The sequence below is a fragment of the Cyprinus carpio genome, chromosome A19, assembly GCF_018340385.1.
Source record: "Cyprinus carpio isolate SPL01 chromosome A19, ASM1834038v1, whole genome shotgun sequence".
In the NCBI taxonomy this organism is placed as follows: domain Eukaryota; kingdom Metazoa; phylum Chordata; class Actinopteri; order Cypriniformes; family Cyprinidae; genus Cyprinus; species Cyprinus carpio.
Window position 1 is genome coordinate 5,221,825 of NC_056590.1, and position 18,962 is coordinate 5,240,786.

General features: G+C 38.0%; 1 protein-coding gene across 4 annotated transcripts in view; it reads left to right on the top strand.

The window, feature by feature from the left end:
• The first annotated feature begins 745 nt into the window (after positions 1–745).
• The window catches only part of LOC109049981 (zinc fingers and homeoboxes protein 2-like), a 19,286-nt gene continuing 1,069 nt past the window's right edge, over positions 746–18,962 (top strand). The window contains exons 1-5 of one of the 4 annotated variants that reach the window (XR_006162589.1): positions 746–1,196; positions 3,620–3,698; positions 13,983–16,593; positions 18,187–18,310; positions 18,475–18,962. The exon at positions 18,475–18,962 is cut by the window's right edge and continues 1,069 nt beyond it. Coding sequence is in view for 3 of the 4 variants with exons in the window: in XM_019067648.2 (XP_018923193.2) it covers positions 14,229–16,583 (2,355 nt within the window). In the remaining variant the exon portion in view is untranslated. Of the gene's footprint in view, positions 1,197–1,258; positions 1,544–3,619; positions 3,699–13,982; positions 16,594–18,186 lie in introns of those variants that run through there. The other 3 variants (XM_019067648.2, XM_042776128.1, XM_042776129.1) reach the window with 3 other exon arrangements.

The window sequence follows — 18,962 nt, forward strand, 5'->3', positions numbered from 1 at the left end:
TGGCAAAATGATTGTTTCTTCACACACTGGTCTATTTTGGAAAGAATACATGCAAAATACTCATTTAAGTGTTTCTTTTATTGCACTTTATGTATTTGCGTCTGTAGATTTCAGTCTTTAAAGAGTCTATTCTCTTACAAACAGCAAACTTTACAGTTTTTTTATTCCTCTCTGTATTCTGAAGGTTTGTTCATATTTCATTCACAGTGATTTATACAACATTTTACTCCTAAAAACATGGTGAAAATGTGTTCTGATTTATGATTAAAAAAAAATTTTAAAAAATGAATCCAAAATTCCCTCTGGAAAAACCTTTAAAAGGACAACAAAATCACACGAGAATTATGAACCAATGTTCAGATTCTGAAGAAAACAAAAGTAACGACTTTATTCAACAATTCCTCTCCTCTGTGTCTCTCCAAATCATCTACAAAAAGTATTCTCGTCGCTTCATAACGTCACGCTTGAATCACTGATGGCAGATGGAGTATTCTGACGATGTCTTTCATACCTTTCCTGGACCTTGACACTGTTATTTATTTATCAGTCTATGGGACAGTCTCAAGCCTCCCTGTTTTCATGAACGATGAACGAAGCTTTTACGGGTTTGGAACGAAATGGGGGTAAGTGATTAATGACAAAAATTTTCATTTTGGGATGGAGTAACCGTTTAAATCGCCAATTACAAATCACAATTGTATTTGTTTGACAATATTTATGAGAAAACTGTGCATAATTTTCAAGCTACTGTCATAAAACCAAAAGCATGATTTCGGGGTGAAATATGAGCATGACGTTTCTTCAAGAAACACAAACGTGCGAGTCTGAATAAATGTGTCATAATCTGTGATGTTTCTAAACGTATGAATGTTGGACAAAAGTTTATTTCACTGGATATCTTCATATATCTACTCATAAATGTAGATGTGAAGTGAGGCATATAAAGGCTTGTGTCTGAGTGACAGTGAATACAGTTCAAACCCCGCGCTGCGTCTGATTGGTGTTTGTGTTGTCCGAGTGTTTATAGTTCGCCTTCATTGACGTAGAAACTCTGAATGAAAGCCCTCGCGCGTCTCTGACGTACCGGATCATGTGTCGGTTACCGTAGACTTCTCGAGCTAGACTTTTCCCTCCGTCCTCGTCTTCGCTCCGGTGTGGATTCTTCCTCCCGGCGGCTCGCGACGCGTTCTCAGAAGGTGAGCTTTTGCGTTTTACCTCGCTGTTAGTGCGACTGAGAAAAGTTTGCAGCGGAAAGGCGGCGCCGTTAGCCGGTTAGCCGCGCTCTCCTCGCGCTCGTTCACTAACGGGCCTGGACACGAGCGACACCGGCTGCGAGTAAACGGACGCGCGCGCGAGCGGCTCCCGGTGACTCCGGAGCAGAGGTTCGGCCGTTCGCCGCGGTGCTCGGTGCTTCGTTGTTTGATCGTTCCGAGCGTGTTTAGTCAGACGTGATCGTTCCTGATGAAGTTGTGTTTAGTTGAACAGCAGTTTCTGACAGAAAACTGAATGATCGAGCGCGTGCATCCTCCTCCTCAGGATTCACGTGAGTGTGTCGTGTATTAGTGTGCCAGTGTTGGGAAGGGTACTTTGTTACAGATTAAGTTACCCTGTTTAAAATGTAACAAATAGTTAAATTATTTCAGTTACTTTATTAATGTAACTGATTACATTTGATTACTTTTCTAAATTTCTTACGAATGTTTTCAGCTGTTAATTATTTTGAAATATTTAAACCTCAGAGTATACCACACTGATTCCTGTCAGACTCTCAGAATCCTTCATCACTTGAATTAGGTTTACAATAATTTAATCTTAAAGCACAGCCATCACAAAATCAGACTTTATCAGCTTTTTCTTTTTTTTTTTTTTTTTTTTTACTTTGAGATCATTTTAGATCATAAGATATAGTTTAATAGCTATGATTCTGTTTTTGAAATCAAATCTTTGACAAGAAACACAGGCATCTAACAGTGCTTTGAAAAATAAAAGAAGAAAAAACAGTTAGTTTTAAAATATAAAGCATATACAGTACATAGACCAAATAGTAAGTAAAACGATCAAATAAGCGTGTCCTGTTTTCTGTGTTAAACTCTTGAAACATTGGTGTCTCATTTTAAAGCAGTCAATGCAATTTATTTAATTTTAATTAAAATTAGCATCTTGAAGTAAGACCTTATATATATACAGTACAGGTCAGAAGTTTGGAAACATTACTATTTTTAATGTTTTTGAAAGAAGTCTCTTCTGCTCATCAAGCCTGCATTTATTTGATCAAAAATACAGAAAAAAACAGTAATATTGTGAAATATTATTACAACTTAAAATAATAGTTTTCTATTTTAATATACTTTAAAAAAAATAATTTATTCCTGTGATGCAAAGCTGAATTTTCAGCATCATTACTCCAGCCTTCAGTGTCACATGTAACATCCAGTCTATCACATGATCATTTAGAAATCATTCTAATATTCTGATTTATTATGAGTGTTGGAAACAGTTCTGCTGTCTAATATATTTGATTAATAAAAGGTTAAAAAGAACTGCATTTATTCAAAATAAAAAAAAAATCTAATAATATATTTTCTTTACTATCACTTTTTATCAATTTAACACATCCTTGCTGAATAAAAGTATTTATTTTATTTAAAAAAAAAAGAAAGAGAAAAAAATTACTGACCCCAAATTACTGACCAGTAGTGTATATTGTTATTACAAAAATATTTATATTTTAAAAACATAGCTTCTTTTTTTTCTTTTTTTTTTTTACTTTTTATTCATCAAAGTATCCTAAAAAAGTATCACATGTTCTGAAAAAAATATTAAGCAGCAGAACTGTTTCCAACTTTGATAATGAATCATCATATTAGAATGATTTCTAAAGGATCATGTGATAATGATCCTAAAAATTCAGCTTTGCATCACAGAAATAAATGATCATTTAAAGTATAATAAATGTAAAAACAATTATTTTAAATTGTAATAATATTTCACAATATTACTTTTTTTTCTGTATTTTTGATCAAATAAATGCAGGCTTGATGAGCAGAAGAAACTTCTTTCAAAAACATTAAAAATAGTAATGTTTCCAAAAACCTGTGTACTGTATATATATACATATATATATATATATTTCCAAACTTTTATACCTGTATATATATATATATATATAGTACTGTATATATATATATGTGTATGTGTGGATAATTTGTTTTTATTGTGATTGAGATGAATTTGATTTATATTTATAATAAAACGCTTATGATTATTATGAGTTGGTTGTGATTGTTTTTTGTGTCAATCTCACTGTCTCCTGACTGGTTACTGGTTTCCAAGGTAACAGCTGTTTCACTTCTGTGGGTCACATGATCAGGTGCTGATATGAACACAAACATGAGAAACATTAATAATGTCTAACATGAAGAAAATCAAGCCTGTTTAGGAGCATCATGATCTTTTTCAACTAATAGAAGCATAACATACAAATACAGTATAAGAGACAAACATCTTGTTTAATATTACAGGGATGAGTTTAGGTTCTAATAGTGCAAAAACAGCCTTGGTTTTCTTTCTGCATAAAGGATTTGTGAGATTAGTTCATGTCTCGTCTCTGACTCCACAGCGGTCTGCTGAGACGACGGTGAGATGCTGGATGGAGACTGGAGCTCTTCGTCCCCGTCCGGGAAGTTCACAAACCCACAGTGAGCCCATTTCAGTGCTTTATTTTGATTGGATGATGACATGCTGATGGGCGGGGTTTTCTGGGAAATGATAATCGGCTCACAGCTACAGCGCTGAACCAGAATCATGAACCAGTATGAATCTGAAAAAAAAAAAAAAAATTTTCTTTTAGAAATGATATATTATCTTTTCAATTTTATTTTAGGTGAAATATTATTTTTTTGTTTTAAATTTATTTTATGTTTTTACTTTATCTAGCTTCTAAATTCAGCATGTTCTCATATGTGTATCTCATACAGTGTCTTCAGAATAAAGGCACACAGGTGGAATCAGAATGTCAAGAAATTACAAAACAATAAATTTAATAATTCCTATTATCCTCCTTATTTTCTGTGAATGTGCAGTACTTCAGATTCATTAGTCACTATAGCTAAGTTTATTTATAAAGCACATTCATACACAAAGCACTTTACTTAAAAATGATAAAAATTTAATTACACTAATGAAAAACGAATGAGAATCATTACTGAGAAAGAGATACATTACAGGCTTTGTGCATAATAAAGCTTCTTTATGCAAAATATTCTTGCATAGTGGGTGTGTTTATAAATCAAAGAGTTCGTATAAAACATTAGAAGTATGGAACATTAGAAGATAAGTGTCTGTATCTCTTTATTCTTCGAGGAGGCGTTCGAAGGCGAGTCAATATTGAGTTTGGCTGTGGACAGAATTCCTGAGCTGGAATCAATCTGATTGGCTGAGCGGGTGGGGGGCGGGGCTCAGCACTGGTCTCTCATTGGCTGTGACTGGTGACTGTCACCTTTACACTCGTTCCTCACAGTGAGACAGAAACTCAGTGTGGAATCAGAGCTGTGTGTGATTCTGTAGAAAAAGACAAACGACTGGAAGAGATTGTGCTGATGCAGGGCGGAGGAATTTCAATAAAAATCCCTCTCTCCAAAATATTCTTTATTCAGGTGCTTTATTCAGAAATCTGACTGAAAGATGATGTATCGTTGCAGGTTTTGTAAGAACAGGAAAAATCCTTTCTCTCAAAGGATGAACATGATTCACTGAAAAGCCTCTGGCACTCTTTAAATCTAATGCACCATTACCCTTCATTAAAACTTTCATGTGTTTAATAAACGCAAGCGATACAGTGTTTTACAAATGTGCTTTACATGTGCATTTGTTCATTTAGTAAACGCTTTTATCAAAGCAACTGAGGGACGCAACAAAGCGCTTCGTCCTCAGGAGACAGAAACATGAGACGCCACGAAATACAGATTTCCCAAATTAGAAGAACGAAGACTCAAACAGCAGATTTCAGGACGCTCTGTCATTGATTCATCTCTGCGTCTACCTGCAGATGAACAAACACAACAAAACTCAACTCACTCTCATTATCTGACAGATTTAACTCTTGATTTAATGTGAAATCATATTTAAAGTCAGTCAGTTTTTTTTCTTTCAAGGTGCTCCTCTCATTAGCATTACATTTGAATGTTAAACAGAATGTAAATATTCAGTTCTACCTGTAAATGTAGCTGTTATTTAAATGAATATACCATGTTTAGGCTTTCATGTAGTGTGAATGATGAGATTTCTCATTTAGTTGAGTGTGAATGTGTTGAATAGTCAATGCTCAGACATGTGTTGTGTTCTGAGTGTATCTGTAACATCATTTAGAGTCTGAGAACGAGCCGCACGTTTCTTTTCTTTCTTCCTCCAGCCTTTGTCTGGACTCGCAGCACAGCGAGTGAAAGCGGATCCAGAATAAGAGCGTTCAGCTGCTTTCACACGGCAGGCAGATGCTCAGTGTGTGAAGACTGACAATATAAGTCACTTTAGATACATTTATTTTTTTGCTGAAAATAAGGATGCAGTGATATCAGATTTTAGATACCAGTGACATTTCACAATTCTCAATACACTGCTACTGAAACTAACACTAGACTGATTGAATTATTTAATTGTGTTACAGTTCTAAGACAAGTAAAATAAATAAATTAAAATAAAAACAATATAGAACAAATACAAAGTAAATCTATCTGACAGTGTAGAATTCAGCTAATAATAATCTACTACAGTAAATTAATAAATTAATCAAATGTACAATAAAAGTTACTACATTTAAAGCAAGGTTAACTAAACTAAACTTAACTATTAAGTTAGATTAAATTGAAGTTTATTTGTATTGAGTTTTTTTTTGTTTGTATTGATTATTTTTTAAGATACAAATCATTACAAAGCAACTTTACAGAAGTAGTAGATTATCAGTGGTGACTGTCAGTTCATGTGCATATAGCAGAAATGTTCAGAAAAATCAATAAAAAGACGTAAACAAACAGACGATTACCACTATTAACAGCAATTATGCAATCAAACTTATAGCAAAATGTGGTAGTTCTGTATGTTGTCTCTGGGTTAGCATCATCTGAGGTCCTCTGAGGGGCTGGCATCATCTCTTCTCAGTGTTCTGGATCCAGACTGGAGCTTGTGTAAATCCTAGTTACCACGGGATGTAAATCCCGTGGCAAAGCAGAGAAACAAATAGAGACATGATTAGCGTAGCTGCTGTTCCAGCCAAGTAAAATTAATTCGTTTAACCCAAGCTAAAGAATAATAATGCACATTTGATCAGATATAACTGCAGTCCAAAATTATGAGATGCATTATTTGAATGCTTGGCCAAAGAGGTGTGTTTTTAATCTAGATTTAAACAGAGAGAGTGTGTCTGAACCCCGAACGTTATCAGGAAGGCTATTCCAGAGTTTGGGAGCCAAATGCAAAAAAGCTCTACCTCCTTTAGTGGACTTTGCTATCCTAGGTACTATCAAAAGTCCAGCGTTTTGTGACCTTAGGGATCGTGATGGGTTGTAGCGAGGTAGAAGACTAGTTAGGTACGCAGGAGCTAAGCCATTAAGGGCCTTATAAGTAAGTAATAATATTTTGTAACTGATACGGAACTTAATAGGTAGCCAGTGCAGAGACTGTAGTATTGGGGTAATATGATCATATTTTCTTGACCTGGTAAGGACTCTAGCCGCTGCATTTTGGACTACCTGTAGCTTGTTTATTGAGGATGCAGGACAACCAGCTAGCAGTGCATTACAATAGTCCAGTCTAGAGGTCATGAACGCATGAACTAGCTTTCTGCATCAGGAACAGGTAACATGTTTCGTAGCTTGGCAATGTTTCTATGATGGAAGAATGCTGTTTTTGTAACATGGGAAATATGATTTTCAAAAGACAAGTTGCTGTCTAATATAACACCCAGATTTTTTGACTGTAGAGGAAGTAACAGTACATCTGTCTAGTTGCAAATTGTAATCTACGAGATTCTGTGTAATGTTAAGTAATATCTCTGTCTTATCTGAATTTAATAGGAGAAAATTATTGGTCATCCAATCTTTTACATTTTTAACACACTCTGTTAGCTTAGATAATTTAGACGTTTCACCTGGTCTTGTTGAGATATATAGTTGAGTATCATCAGCATAACAGTGGAAACTAATCCCGTATTTTCTAATGATATTACCAAGGGGCAACATGTATATTGAAAATAGCAGAGGACCTAGGACAGATCCTTGTGGCACTCCATATTTTACCTGGTGATAAATGAGATGACTCCCCATTTAGATAAACAAAGTGGTAGCGATCGGACAGGTAGGATCTAAACCATCTTAAAGCCTGCCCTTGGATATACCTGTATAGTTTTGTAATCTGTCTATGAGTATGTCGTGATCTATGGTGTCAAACGCAGCACTAAGATCAAGTAAAACTAGCAATGAGATGCAGCCTTGGTCTGATGCAAGAAGCAAGTCATTTGTAATTTTAACAAGTGCAGTTTCTGTGCTATGATGGGGCCTGAAACCCGACTGAAATTCTTCATAGAGATCATTTTTTTGCAGGTAGGAGCACAATTGAGAAGACACAACTTTTTCTAAAATTTTAGACATAAATGGAAGATTTGAAATGGGTCTGTAATTTGCCAGTTCACTAGGATCTAGTTGTGGTTTCTTAATAAGAGGCTTAATAACCGCCAGCTTGAATGGTTTTGGGACGTGACCTAAAGATAACGACGAGTTAATAATATTGAGAAGCGGTTTTTTTTCTGCTACAGGTAACAACTCTTTCAGTAATTTAGTGGGTACAGGATCTAAAAACATGTTGTTGGTTTAGATGCAGTGATAAGTTTATTTAGCTCTTCCTGTCCTATAGTTGTAAAGCACTGCAGTTTATCTTTGGGTGCGATTGGTTAAAGTAAAGTATTAGACGCTGTAGAATCTACATTTGTTATTGTATTTCTGATGTTATCTATTTTTATCAGTGAAGAAATTCATAAAGTCATTACTATTTAACTGTGAGGGAATATTTAGACCGGGTGGTGTCTGGTTATTTGTTAATCTAGCCACTGTGCTAAATAAAAACCTTGGGTTGTTTTGGTTGTTTTCTATGAGTTTGTGGATATGCTCGGCCCTGGCAGTTTTTAGAGCCTGTTTATAGCTGGACATACTGTTTTTCCACGCAATTCTAAAAACTTCCAAGTTAGTTTTTCTCCATTTGCGCTCAAGACTACGAGTTTCTTTCTTGAGAGCGTGGGTATTATTGTTGTACCATGGCACAGTACGTTTTTCTCTAACCTTTTTCAATTTGATGGGGCAACAGCTTCTAATGTATTAGAGAAGATAGTGCCCATGTTGCCAGTCATTTTGTCTAGTTTATATGTATTTATGGGTACACAGAGCAGTTGAGATAAATCAGGCAGGTTATTTGCGAATCTGTCTTTGGTGGCTGGAACAATAGTTCTGCCCGGACGATAACGCGAAGCTATATAGTTATTATTATTAATACGCAGAATGCACGATACAAGGAAATGGTCAGTAACATCATCACTTTGAGGTACGATATCTATGTCAGTAAGATCGATTCCATGCGATATAATTAAGTCTAGCGTATGATTAAAACGATGAGTGGGCCCTGTGACATTTTGCTTTACTCCAAAACAGTTTAATAAGTTAGTAAACGCAAGTCCTAATGCATCATTTGTATTATCAATATGAATGTTAAAATCTCCGAGAATTAGCGCTTTATCAGCGGTAACCAACAGGTCTGAAAGGAAATCTCCAAATTATTTTAGGAATTCTGTATATGGCCCTGGTGGTCTATACACAGTAGCCAGAGAAAGAGATACGATAGATTTCTTTTGCATATCTGACAGTGTAACATTAAGCATAAGTATTTCGAATGATTTTAACCTGTATCCTGTTTTCTGGGTAACATTGAGAATATAACTATATATTGTTGTAACACCTCCCCCACGACCAGTCTGACTGGGCTCATGTTTTATAACAGTAGTTTGATGGAGTAGACTCATTTAGACCAATATAATCATTTGGTTTGAGCCAGGTTTCAGTCAAGCAGAGTACATCAAAACTATTATCTGTGATCATTTCATTTACAATAACTGCTTTGGGTGTGAGTGATCTAATGTTTATGAGCCCAAACTTTAAAAATTGTTTTTGTTCATTTATTTTACGTATTTGGCATTATTTCTGGTTTAATCACGATCAGTTTTTTTCTAGATCCTACATTAAATTTATATTTTGACCTCACTATTCGGGCAGTCTTAATAGATTGGACAGCGCAAGTACTTCTATTTAAGCGGGTAGAACAAAAGCCATCATAGCAGTTATTTGAGAATTGTCTTACTAGTCATATGGAGCGTAGAGTCCTGGAGATGTTGTCCGAGAGCAGTCCTGCTCCGACTCTGCTGGGGTGCAGGCCATCAGCGCGAAAAAGCCTAGGACGCTCCCAGAAAAGATTCCAATTATTAACAAAGAGCAGTTTCTGAAACTAACAAAAAACATAACAACGTTTCCGTTATGTTAATAAATAAATGAAATGAATGAATGTTAACTGAAATAAATGTAAATATATATCTTTTTTTTTTTTTTTTTTATTTCAGCTAGTTTCCAAGGCAAAATTTCTCATTTTCATTTAGTTTAACTTGATGTTCTAAAATAAGTAGAACTAAAATTAAAATGAATAATATATTGACATATTTAAAAGCATGAAAAACTACTAAAAATGACAAAAACACACAACAAAATCACTAAAACGAACTAAAATTAACATGAAAGCAGAAAGTATAAAAATAAAATCCAATTCCAAATACGATACTAAAATCACGCTGGTTTGAAGTTGTGCTGGAACACAGAGAAATCACGGGACACGCGTGTGTCTGCCTGAGCGTTTCCATGGTAACAGCGTGTGTGTTTCCGGGGATCAGACCTGATAGACGTCAGATGTGAGAGTTTAAACCCGCATGACTTTGGTTCTCCTGTGATCTTTTGGCTGAGGATTGTTTGATTGGATGCTGTTGTGTTTCACAGAAACGCTATGAGGGAGAGTAATTGATGACAATTTATTCTAATATCATGGGTTTGATTCCCAGAGACCCAAATGCATCAGAATGTAATTGTGATTCAGTTCAGCTCCAGCGGTGATCCCGAACCCGTCCTCGAGTCCTTCACTCACTTATTAGATGATATCATGTGTGTGTTAGTTGAAGACGGCGACAGAGTCTCATGCAAGTTTTATAATGAGGGTCCAGCGCTGCGGTGATGAACGGGTCATTACTCACATATGCATGAGTGTGTGTGGTCCTCCTCAACACGCCTGTCCAATCACACACACACACACACTTTCAGTGCGTCCCCGCGGTGCCGCTCGCTGTCAGGCTGCTGTAATTAATGAACATACAGCGTCACTGGCCTGTCACACTTTCACTGTTGCCATAACAACAACATGGAAATGAAGCTTGCCTTAATATTTTTACATTTCTAATCAGGAGAGAGAGAAAACCAATTTCTTTCCTCCAGCAGCAGCGATCACGCGGATCAGCCTTCAGCAGGTTCATTAATATCCTGATGATTCAGTTCCTGAGTGTCTCCGTTCGACCGTCGTCTGGTTCCGTCCTGTTCTGCAAAACCTTTCAGTAACTAACAGTAACACTTTAAGGTGAGACACTGAAGGCAAAAACATTGCTTTTTCAAGTCAAGTCACCTTTATTTCTATAGCACTTTATACTATACAGATTGTGCCAAAGCAGCTTTACAGTGTTAAACAGGAAAATAGTGTGCTGATAATGCAAGAGGACAATAGTAAACAGTCTGTTTATCAGTTAAAGTCAGTTAAGAACTAAGCAAGCCAAAGGCGACAGTGGCATGGAACCAAGACTCCATCAGCGACAGAAATAGAGAGAAAAAAAAGAAAGATTTTTCATGCATTTTTCAGTTTGAGATTTTGAGCTTTTTGGCTTTACATAATGTTGTTTCAGACTAGTGAAAGAAAAACATCCAAAATACACAAAGTCTTTATTTTATTTAACTTTATCTATTTGCGTCTATAGATTTCAGTTCCAATCCATATCTTCAAAAGTTTGATTCTCGACTTCAGCAGCACTTACGAACACCAAACTTAGCAGATTTATTCCTCTCTATATTCTGAAGGATTTTACTGAGGGGTTTGTTCATATATAATTCACACTGCTTTATACAACATTTCACTTCTAAAAACATAGTGAAAATGTGTTTGTTTTCTGTCTGTCAACAGTATTTTCTGATTTATGGAGCGATAAATAGAAAAAAGCCAAAATCTCCTTTGGAAAAAAAACTTTAACTCTAATATGATGACAAAATCAAACAAGAATTTTGAACTTGACTTTATCCTATGTTAAAATCAAATGAAGTATGGTAAGATCTATTAGTTCATTTTTTTGACCCTATTCACCCGTAGTGTCTCGCCTTAAACCATAAATCTGCTTGTGTTGTAATGTAGGGACGTGTTTCTATAAAAGGGTCTATCAAACTATCTAAATCTGCTCTGATCAAGATCAGATACTTGATTATTTAAACAATCACTGTGATAGAAATAAAGAGCCAAAGTTAGTAATTACTCAGTGGGGGATTGACAGTTTGCTTACATTCATTGATTTTCATATGTTTTATATTCATATCTTTTGAAATGTTGATCTTATCGAACCGATTTGGGTCTTTTGATCAAGGGATTTAATATTTTAGTGAGACGCCAACCAAATTACATGGACACTGACAAGGAAGAGAAGAATCATTGAATAACATCGTTATTTTAGTTTTCTTTGCGCACAAAAAAGTATTCTCGTAGCTTCATAAAATTACCGTTGAACCACTGATGTCACATGGACTATTTTAACAATGTCCTTACTACAGTTCTGGGCCTTGAACGTTTCAGTTGCATTGCTGTCTATGGAGGGTCAGAAAGCTCTAGGATTTCACTAAAAATATCTTCATTTGTGTTCCAAAGATGAACCAAATGAGGATGAGTAATTTTTGGGTTTAAGAACTGGCTTTTGTTAGTTCAAGGGACTCTGCATCTTTATTTGGAAGCTTATCATGGGACAAAGCATGGAATATTCAGTGAACGTTTGTATCAGCAGCAAAGTTTAAGAAGTATCAAACAAAATGCTGCATAGGATTTATCCGGCCAAACAAAAGATTTAAACTGAACATTTCATGAATTGGAGAAAGAAACATTTGTTTTCATTTGTATTTATACATTTATTTTTATTTATTTTTAATTTGGAAACCTAAATTGAGATAAAATGTGTATGTATGATCAAAATTAGTCTTCTGTGTGATTTTAATAAATTTGATACTTTTTGGAATAAAAAAGAACAATATTTATTACAGTTAATTATTTTACTTGGAAGATACCACATACACAAGAAAACAACTAGTTCCTTACATTCTGTAAGCAAACTTATGAACCTCTCTTCAGCGTTACTTGAGATCATTTTCTCTTCTCACATGAATGTGACTATATACAAATTTCTCTTTTGAATGTTCTCATAGCATTGAATGAAATAAATAGTACAAATTTAATATGATTAACCTCTTAATTTGTCTACTGTCTTCTGACATACATGATGGGCACATGAAAATGTGCTGCAGTCTGTATAATGTGAGGATGTGTGTGTGTGAAGTACAATGCGTCCTCTGTTTGCGGTTTCTTCTGCTGTGATGAATGTATTCATGTGAATTGTCCTGCGGCTCCGTGTGTGTTTGGATTCTCACAGTCGAATCTCCTCCGTGTGCCAGAATCGTCTCATTGACCTGTGGCCTTGAGCGCCACCTCGATCTGATCTCAAATGCCTGGGATTAGTTACAATTGAATACAATCCTGTTACATATTTCCCTGCCAACTGGAAACTTTCATTTCTCTTTCTCCACTTGGTCTGTGATTCTAGCTAATGCTGTTGTTAAGTGTTCTGTCTTAGCTGAGCTGTTGGCTTTGCTTCTGGAATGCCTGAACTCATGAACCTTCTGTGCAAACTCATAGTCTCTCCTCGGTCTCTCTGTTGAAAAGTGTGAGGCTTTTTTGTTCATCAGAGGCTATTATTTAATTGTAGTCTGTACCACACCTCAATTGCAGATTCTGGTACTTAACAGGCTGTTTTCATATGTACATTTCTTTTTTTTATCCACTTCAGCAGCACTTACACACACCAAAATTTACAGTTTTATTCCTATCTATATTCTAAAGGTGTTTACTGAAGGGGTTTGTTCATATATGTTCATCAACATTTTATTCCAGTTAAAATAATTTATTTCTGATTATTGTAGTGTTAAAAAAGAGAAATCCAAAACCCCCTCTGGAAAAACCTTTGACTCTGTGTCAACAAAATCAAAGAACTTTGAACCTGGGATCCTACAATGTTTAGTTTTTGTTTTTGGTTATATAAAATTTTTATTTTTTTTTTTAAAAGACAGACCTAAAGTCCACCTAAAGTTTAAATTCAGCACCAAATATTGTTCAGCAAAATCAGTTATTATTCAGTTTTTCAATGACTGTTTTCAACCTTATCTCTGATTAAATGGGTCGTTTTTTCTGCTCTGCATGTAAGATTTTATGCTTCTTCACATGTGAAATTAGTAGCAGTAAGTTCAGGAAGATATCTTTGCAGTTTAGTTTCAATAGACCTTTTTTTACTGGAGGGACTTTTCTGTTCTCAGTATATTTTCATAATCCAGTGAACTCTAATTTCAAACAATCAAGAAAACATTTAGGCATTACACATTTGGCAGAAACTTACGTCTGAAGCCACTTACAGTGCATTCGGGGTAAACATTTAATCAGAGTGTGTGTTCCATGAGAATCAGACCCAGGGCTAGTGCCGTGCTCTACCAATTACAAGATCTGACTGGTGTCATTGACCTCAGTCGGTTAAAGTCTAATATAATTTTTCTGTATCTGTGCAGGTGAGCTCTGTGTGACGAGCCTCCATGACACCCAGTTTCACAACTGAAGCTCTCTGCCTGAGGGAGCGTCTACTTCCACCTGCCCAAATGCTGGGTTATCATTCTGATCCCCCTGTTCTCCACTAAACTCCGTCACCAGACCATCCCCTGCCCACCATCACCATACTCACCATATCAAGCCGAAGAAAGTTGTTCAACTCCTCTGTGCTCCGTGCAACCAATTTCCCTGCAGAAGACTCTTTGGAAATGGATGTTTCATCAGAGACGATGTTGGACAGATATTCAACTGTGCCACTCACAACAAACGAAAACTGGACGTCACTGAACAATAAAGAAGAGGACCAGTCAGAGTGGGGTTCTGCATCGGAGCAGGGTTTGAATAGTAGAGATCATGAGGCGATCCCTCCAGTCAGTACACTCTATGTTTGTACCATCTGTAATTTCAGTACCAACAAGTTTGACTCCCTCTCATGCCATAATAAAGTGCAACATCCCGGTGAGAGCCATTTTAAGGTCAGGCATATCAAATTGGATAGCCAAAGCATGCTGGAGCAAATCATTGAGAGCAAGAATGATGGATCCATTCAGGAAGCTATGGACACTATAAATGACTTGGGACCATTTGTAGACTCCAGCATTTCAGCAGGTGAAGACACTGGAAAGACACCAATGGAAAAAAGCAGCATTTTGGATAAAGGCCTAGATGTGGAGAAGGAGCTGGACAGTCTATTGTGGAAGGATGAGATCAGAGCAGTGAGCGTAAATGGTACCATCATTATCCCGGAACCTACGTGTCATGTAATGCCTCTGCTACAGCGACCTCCCAATCTAAGCACCTCTCCAGCAATCGCAGTTCCTATTCACACCACCAAGTACAACCCCATATTGGACAGCAATGTTACCCTGATCACATCTTTTAACAGATTCCCATATCCGACCCACGCAGAGCTCTCCTGGCTCACTGCTGCCTCCAAACACCCTGAGGAGCAGATCAAGGTATGGTTCACCACCCAGCGTCTGAAGCAAGGCATCACCTGGTCCCCTGAAGAAGTAGAAGAAGCCCGTAAGAAGATGTTCAATGGCAGTATACCACCCGCACACCAGACCTGTGAAGTTTTGCCTGCAACTGTTGAAACACACTACCCTGGGCGGGCACAATCAGCTACTTGTCATGGATTTGGACAGACCAGCCTTGCATCAAACATCACCGCTGACAGATCACCCACTACTTGTACACCTGGCATTGCTACAGCAGTCCGTCAAGCACAGACACTTAAGCGGCCTTTAGGAACTTCTTTCTTGGCTTCAGTGGTCAAACGTCCAACTGGAGACCCCAAAGAGAGTTTGCGCATGCCCCCTCCACCAGCTCCACCGCCAGAAAGACTTGCTGTCGCTTCTTCTCCTGGGCTTTCAGAGACTAAAACATCAAGCTCTGGTTCTTTGGTGGCCTCAAACATGAATAGACCTGTTCCTGTACATTTTGTCCCATCTGAAGGGGAACCCCCAATAGTTCAATCCAAAGAGAAGATACCTGTGGCACTTCCTTCAGTGTTGCCCAAAGAAAGACTCCCTTTGTCACACATAGTTTCCACCAATCTCAAAAGATCTGTAATCGCTCAGCAATTGAGCAATCATACTTCAGCCTCCTCGTTCGGTGCTAAAACCAAGTTTGGTAATGGTGTAACCGTGCCCTTAGCACCAGCTGTGGTGACCCCACAAATGAGTAGACCAACAATCATTCAGACAATGTCGGCCATGCCTCTGTCCCTATCTCCGACTCCAGTCTTTCAGTGTAAGTCTATAGAGCCATCAGTTGCTCCAGTGTTCTCATGCTTCAATATTCAGAATGGAAAAGAATCTACAAATTCCCAGAATGATTCCCAGAAGTCACATGTTGAATTCGCTCTGAGGGAGCATTGTGTTCCCACTCAGTTTCCTCTACTAGAGAGAGTGAAGGACAAGAGTCCTGGACAAATTAAACTTCTAGAGGACAGTTTTCAGAGGAACAGTCTGCCGTCCTATAATGAGGTCGAGCACCTCCTGATCACCACTAGAATGTCCAGAGAGGAAATCGAAAGCTGGTTCTTGGAGCGCAGAGCTCTTCGAGATAATTTGGAACAAGCCCTGCTGAACTCCATGGGCTCTAAACGGGATTCCCAGCAGACCCTCCTCAATGTAGCTCAGAGGCGTTCTGGCACCCTTACCTTCAGCCCTGTGCCTCAAGTCAGCAAGACCGTGAACCTTCTCAAAAATGTTTTTGTCCAAAACCGATGGCCTTCGCCTGTAGAGTTCAGGCATCTGGAGATGCAGGCACGGTTAGCTCGCACAGAACTTGTCCGCTGGTTCAGAGATAGTCGGCTAGCTCAGCAGAGCTGCATCCTAGACCAGAAGGAGATGTTTGGAGAGCAGAACAGCTGCCGAGGTGCAGATGCAACAAAACGACCACTGAGAGAAGAGAACACCAAACCCAGCAGCCCAGAATTCGAAAACTGGTTCAGTAACATGCTCGGTCAGCACATGGGGAGCAATGGGGAGCCGAATGGTGAGGGCAGAGAGGACCATGGAGGAAACACATGTGAGCTGTTCTCAGACACAGATTAGAAGATGGAAGGTATGTTTAAGGATGAACAGAACAGTGTTGCACATGCTGTTGTGGTCATGAATCTTGGCAAAATCTCAGTCATGTTAAAAATACAAAACAAGTGTGCCTCCCACGTCCTGAAAAGTGAAGCCAAAATATTTTGATCGCCATCTGGTGGCTGGCTGCAGCATAGGTCATCATCTCCCGGAGATGGTTTCCTTTATTTTAGGTAGGTCTAACCAGCCTGATGTATGTTCAAGTGGTCGTTTTTCTAGTTTAGTTGTAGTTAATTATTTGATGCTATAAAAATGGGGTGTGGTGTCATGATAGTGAGCTTGTGATAGGGTGGGACTTTGATATTATGGCTGCACCTCATGATCACTACTGTGCAGACTCGGGCCCCAAACAAATCACTACTGCACAGACTTGGGCCCCCAACCAATTCACTACTGTGCAGACTCGGGTATTAAAATTATTCATACTTGGGAGGATTATGTTCTAAATGAATCACTACTGCGCAGACTTGGGCTTCAAATGAATCACTACTGCGCAGACTCGGGCCCCAAACATACCACTACTGCGCAGACTCGGGCTCCAAATGAACCACTACTGCGCAGACTCGGGCCCCAAATGAACCACTACTGCACAGACTCGGGCCTCAAACGAATCACTACTGTGCAGACTCGGGCCTTAAATGAATCAATACTGTGCAGACTCGGGCCCCAGACGAATCACTACTGTGCAGACTCGGGCCTTAAATGAATCAATACTGTGCAGACTCGGGCCCCAGACGAATCACTACTGTGCAGACTCGGGGCCCCAGACGAATCACTACTGTGCAGACTCGGGGCCCCAAATGATGTCGTCGGCGCAAGATGACTAAAGCCATATTTGGATGTTTTGGCTTACTTTTCTACAGTGGAATCGTGACTTGAATTTTTTTGGTTGGTTTTATATGGTTTAAGGAATATTTGGATGCACCAGCGTTCCCTTATATAACTTATTTAGTACAAAAAGTTAATAGCATAGTTTGAGAAATGTCTCAGATTTTGGTACATAGTGAAAGTCAATGGGGTCCAGTATTATTTGGTTCCCAGTGCTCTTCAAAATATATTCTTTTGCGTTCCACAGAAGAAAGTCATACAGGTTTGGTATGACATGTAATGAGTACATGGGTGTTACTGTAAATTATCATGCTAGAGTTTTACCTGTAACTGTAAATGGTCAGGACAGATTCAGAGATCACAGTCTAACTTTACACATACTAGGAGAGCAAGTATATAACGTTTCAGTTTTATTAGGCTATATTTTTTAAACAGTCAACATTATTTCAAATGATGCTGATGGGGCTTAGCTTATATTGAACCTGTAGCATTCGTTTGAATAAAACAATAATAATAATGGAAAACAATGACCGGAGGTCAATCTTCAGTGGGAGATTTAATTATGATATCTGGATATCGTGTACTATTTGAATGAATTTTAAACCAATCCTTTGTGTCATTGAATGTGATGGTGAGGCGACATCAGAGAATTTTCTAGATGAAATGTGTGTGACCGCTTATATTAAATGTACATATATGTCGACTTATTTACTTACTGTTTGTGTTTTTCCTTCCTCAGTTGAGAAGCTGCTTGACACTGTCCTTCATCGAAGCGCTTAAGGAACCACTGATGTCACTTCTGCTCTCGTTCTCTGTTCACACGGACACACAGACATTAGACTGGAGCATGGTGGGAATGTTGTGTGAGTGTTGCACTGAAACGCACTGAAAACTTATGTACGCTGGAGTCACTGCACATCCATACTTTCAAACGTACCTTTACTGCAGATTGTCTGCAGATCTGTACATTTTTATGGCATGTTTTGATACATTTTATAATGGGAACAAGTTTTGGTTGTTTTTTTAGTGGACATTTCCTCACCGTCTGTGGAGGGTGATGACAGAATCCATGATGTGCTGAAATATTCTCTGGACACATGACATGCAACAGCCCAAAATATGATTCTTCTACTACAGACGGGACACTTTATTGACAGAAAACACTGCTGAATGTGCTCATAGACGGAGTCATAATTCACTCTTCTGCTGGTGAACACACACACACACACACACGTCAGCGCTGATGTTTAAACTGGTTTGTTTGCAGTCTTAGACTACACACAGTCATCTTGGACTCAAACGCTTCACTTGTAATGAACTGTTTCTCTGCTGTAGTGTCTCTGCATCAACGCTAACGCTCTCTTCACACACAGACCGCCGCTGGAATCCAATAAACGCAGCCAGATGTATGGTGTTTGTTTGAGATGTCCATATGAAGCTTCTTTGCCTTCGTTTTGTTCCACAGATTCATTTCGGTCTGCAGCTCTGAAAGCTAAAAAGCGGATCGTGATGAAT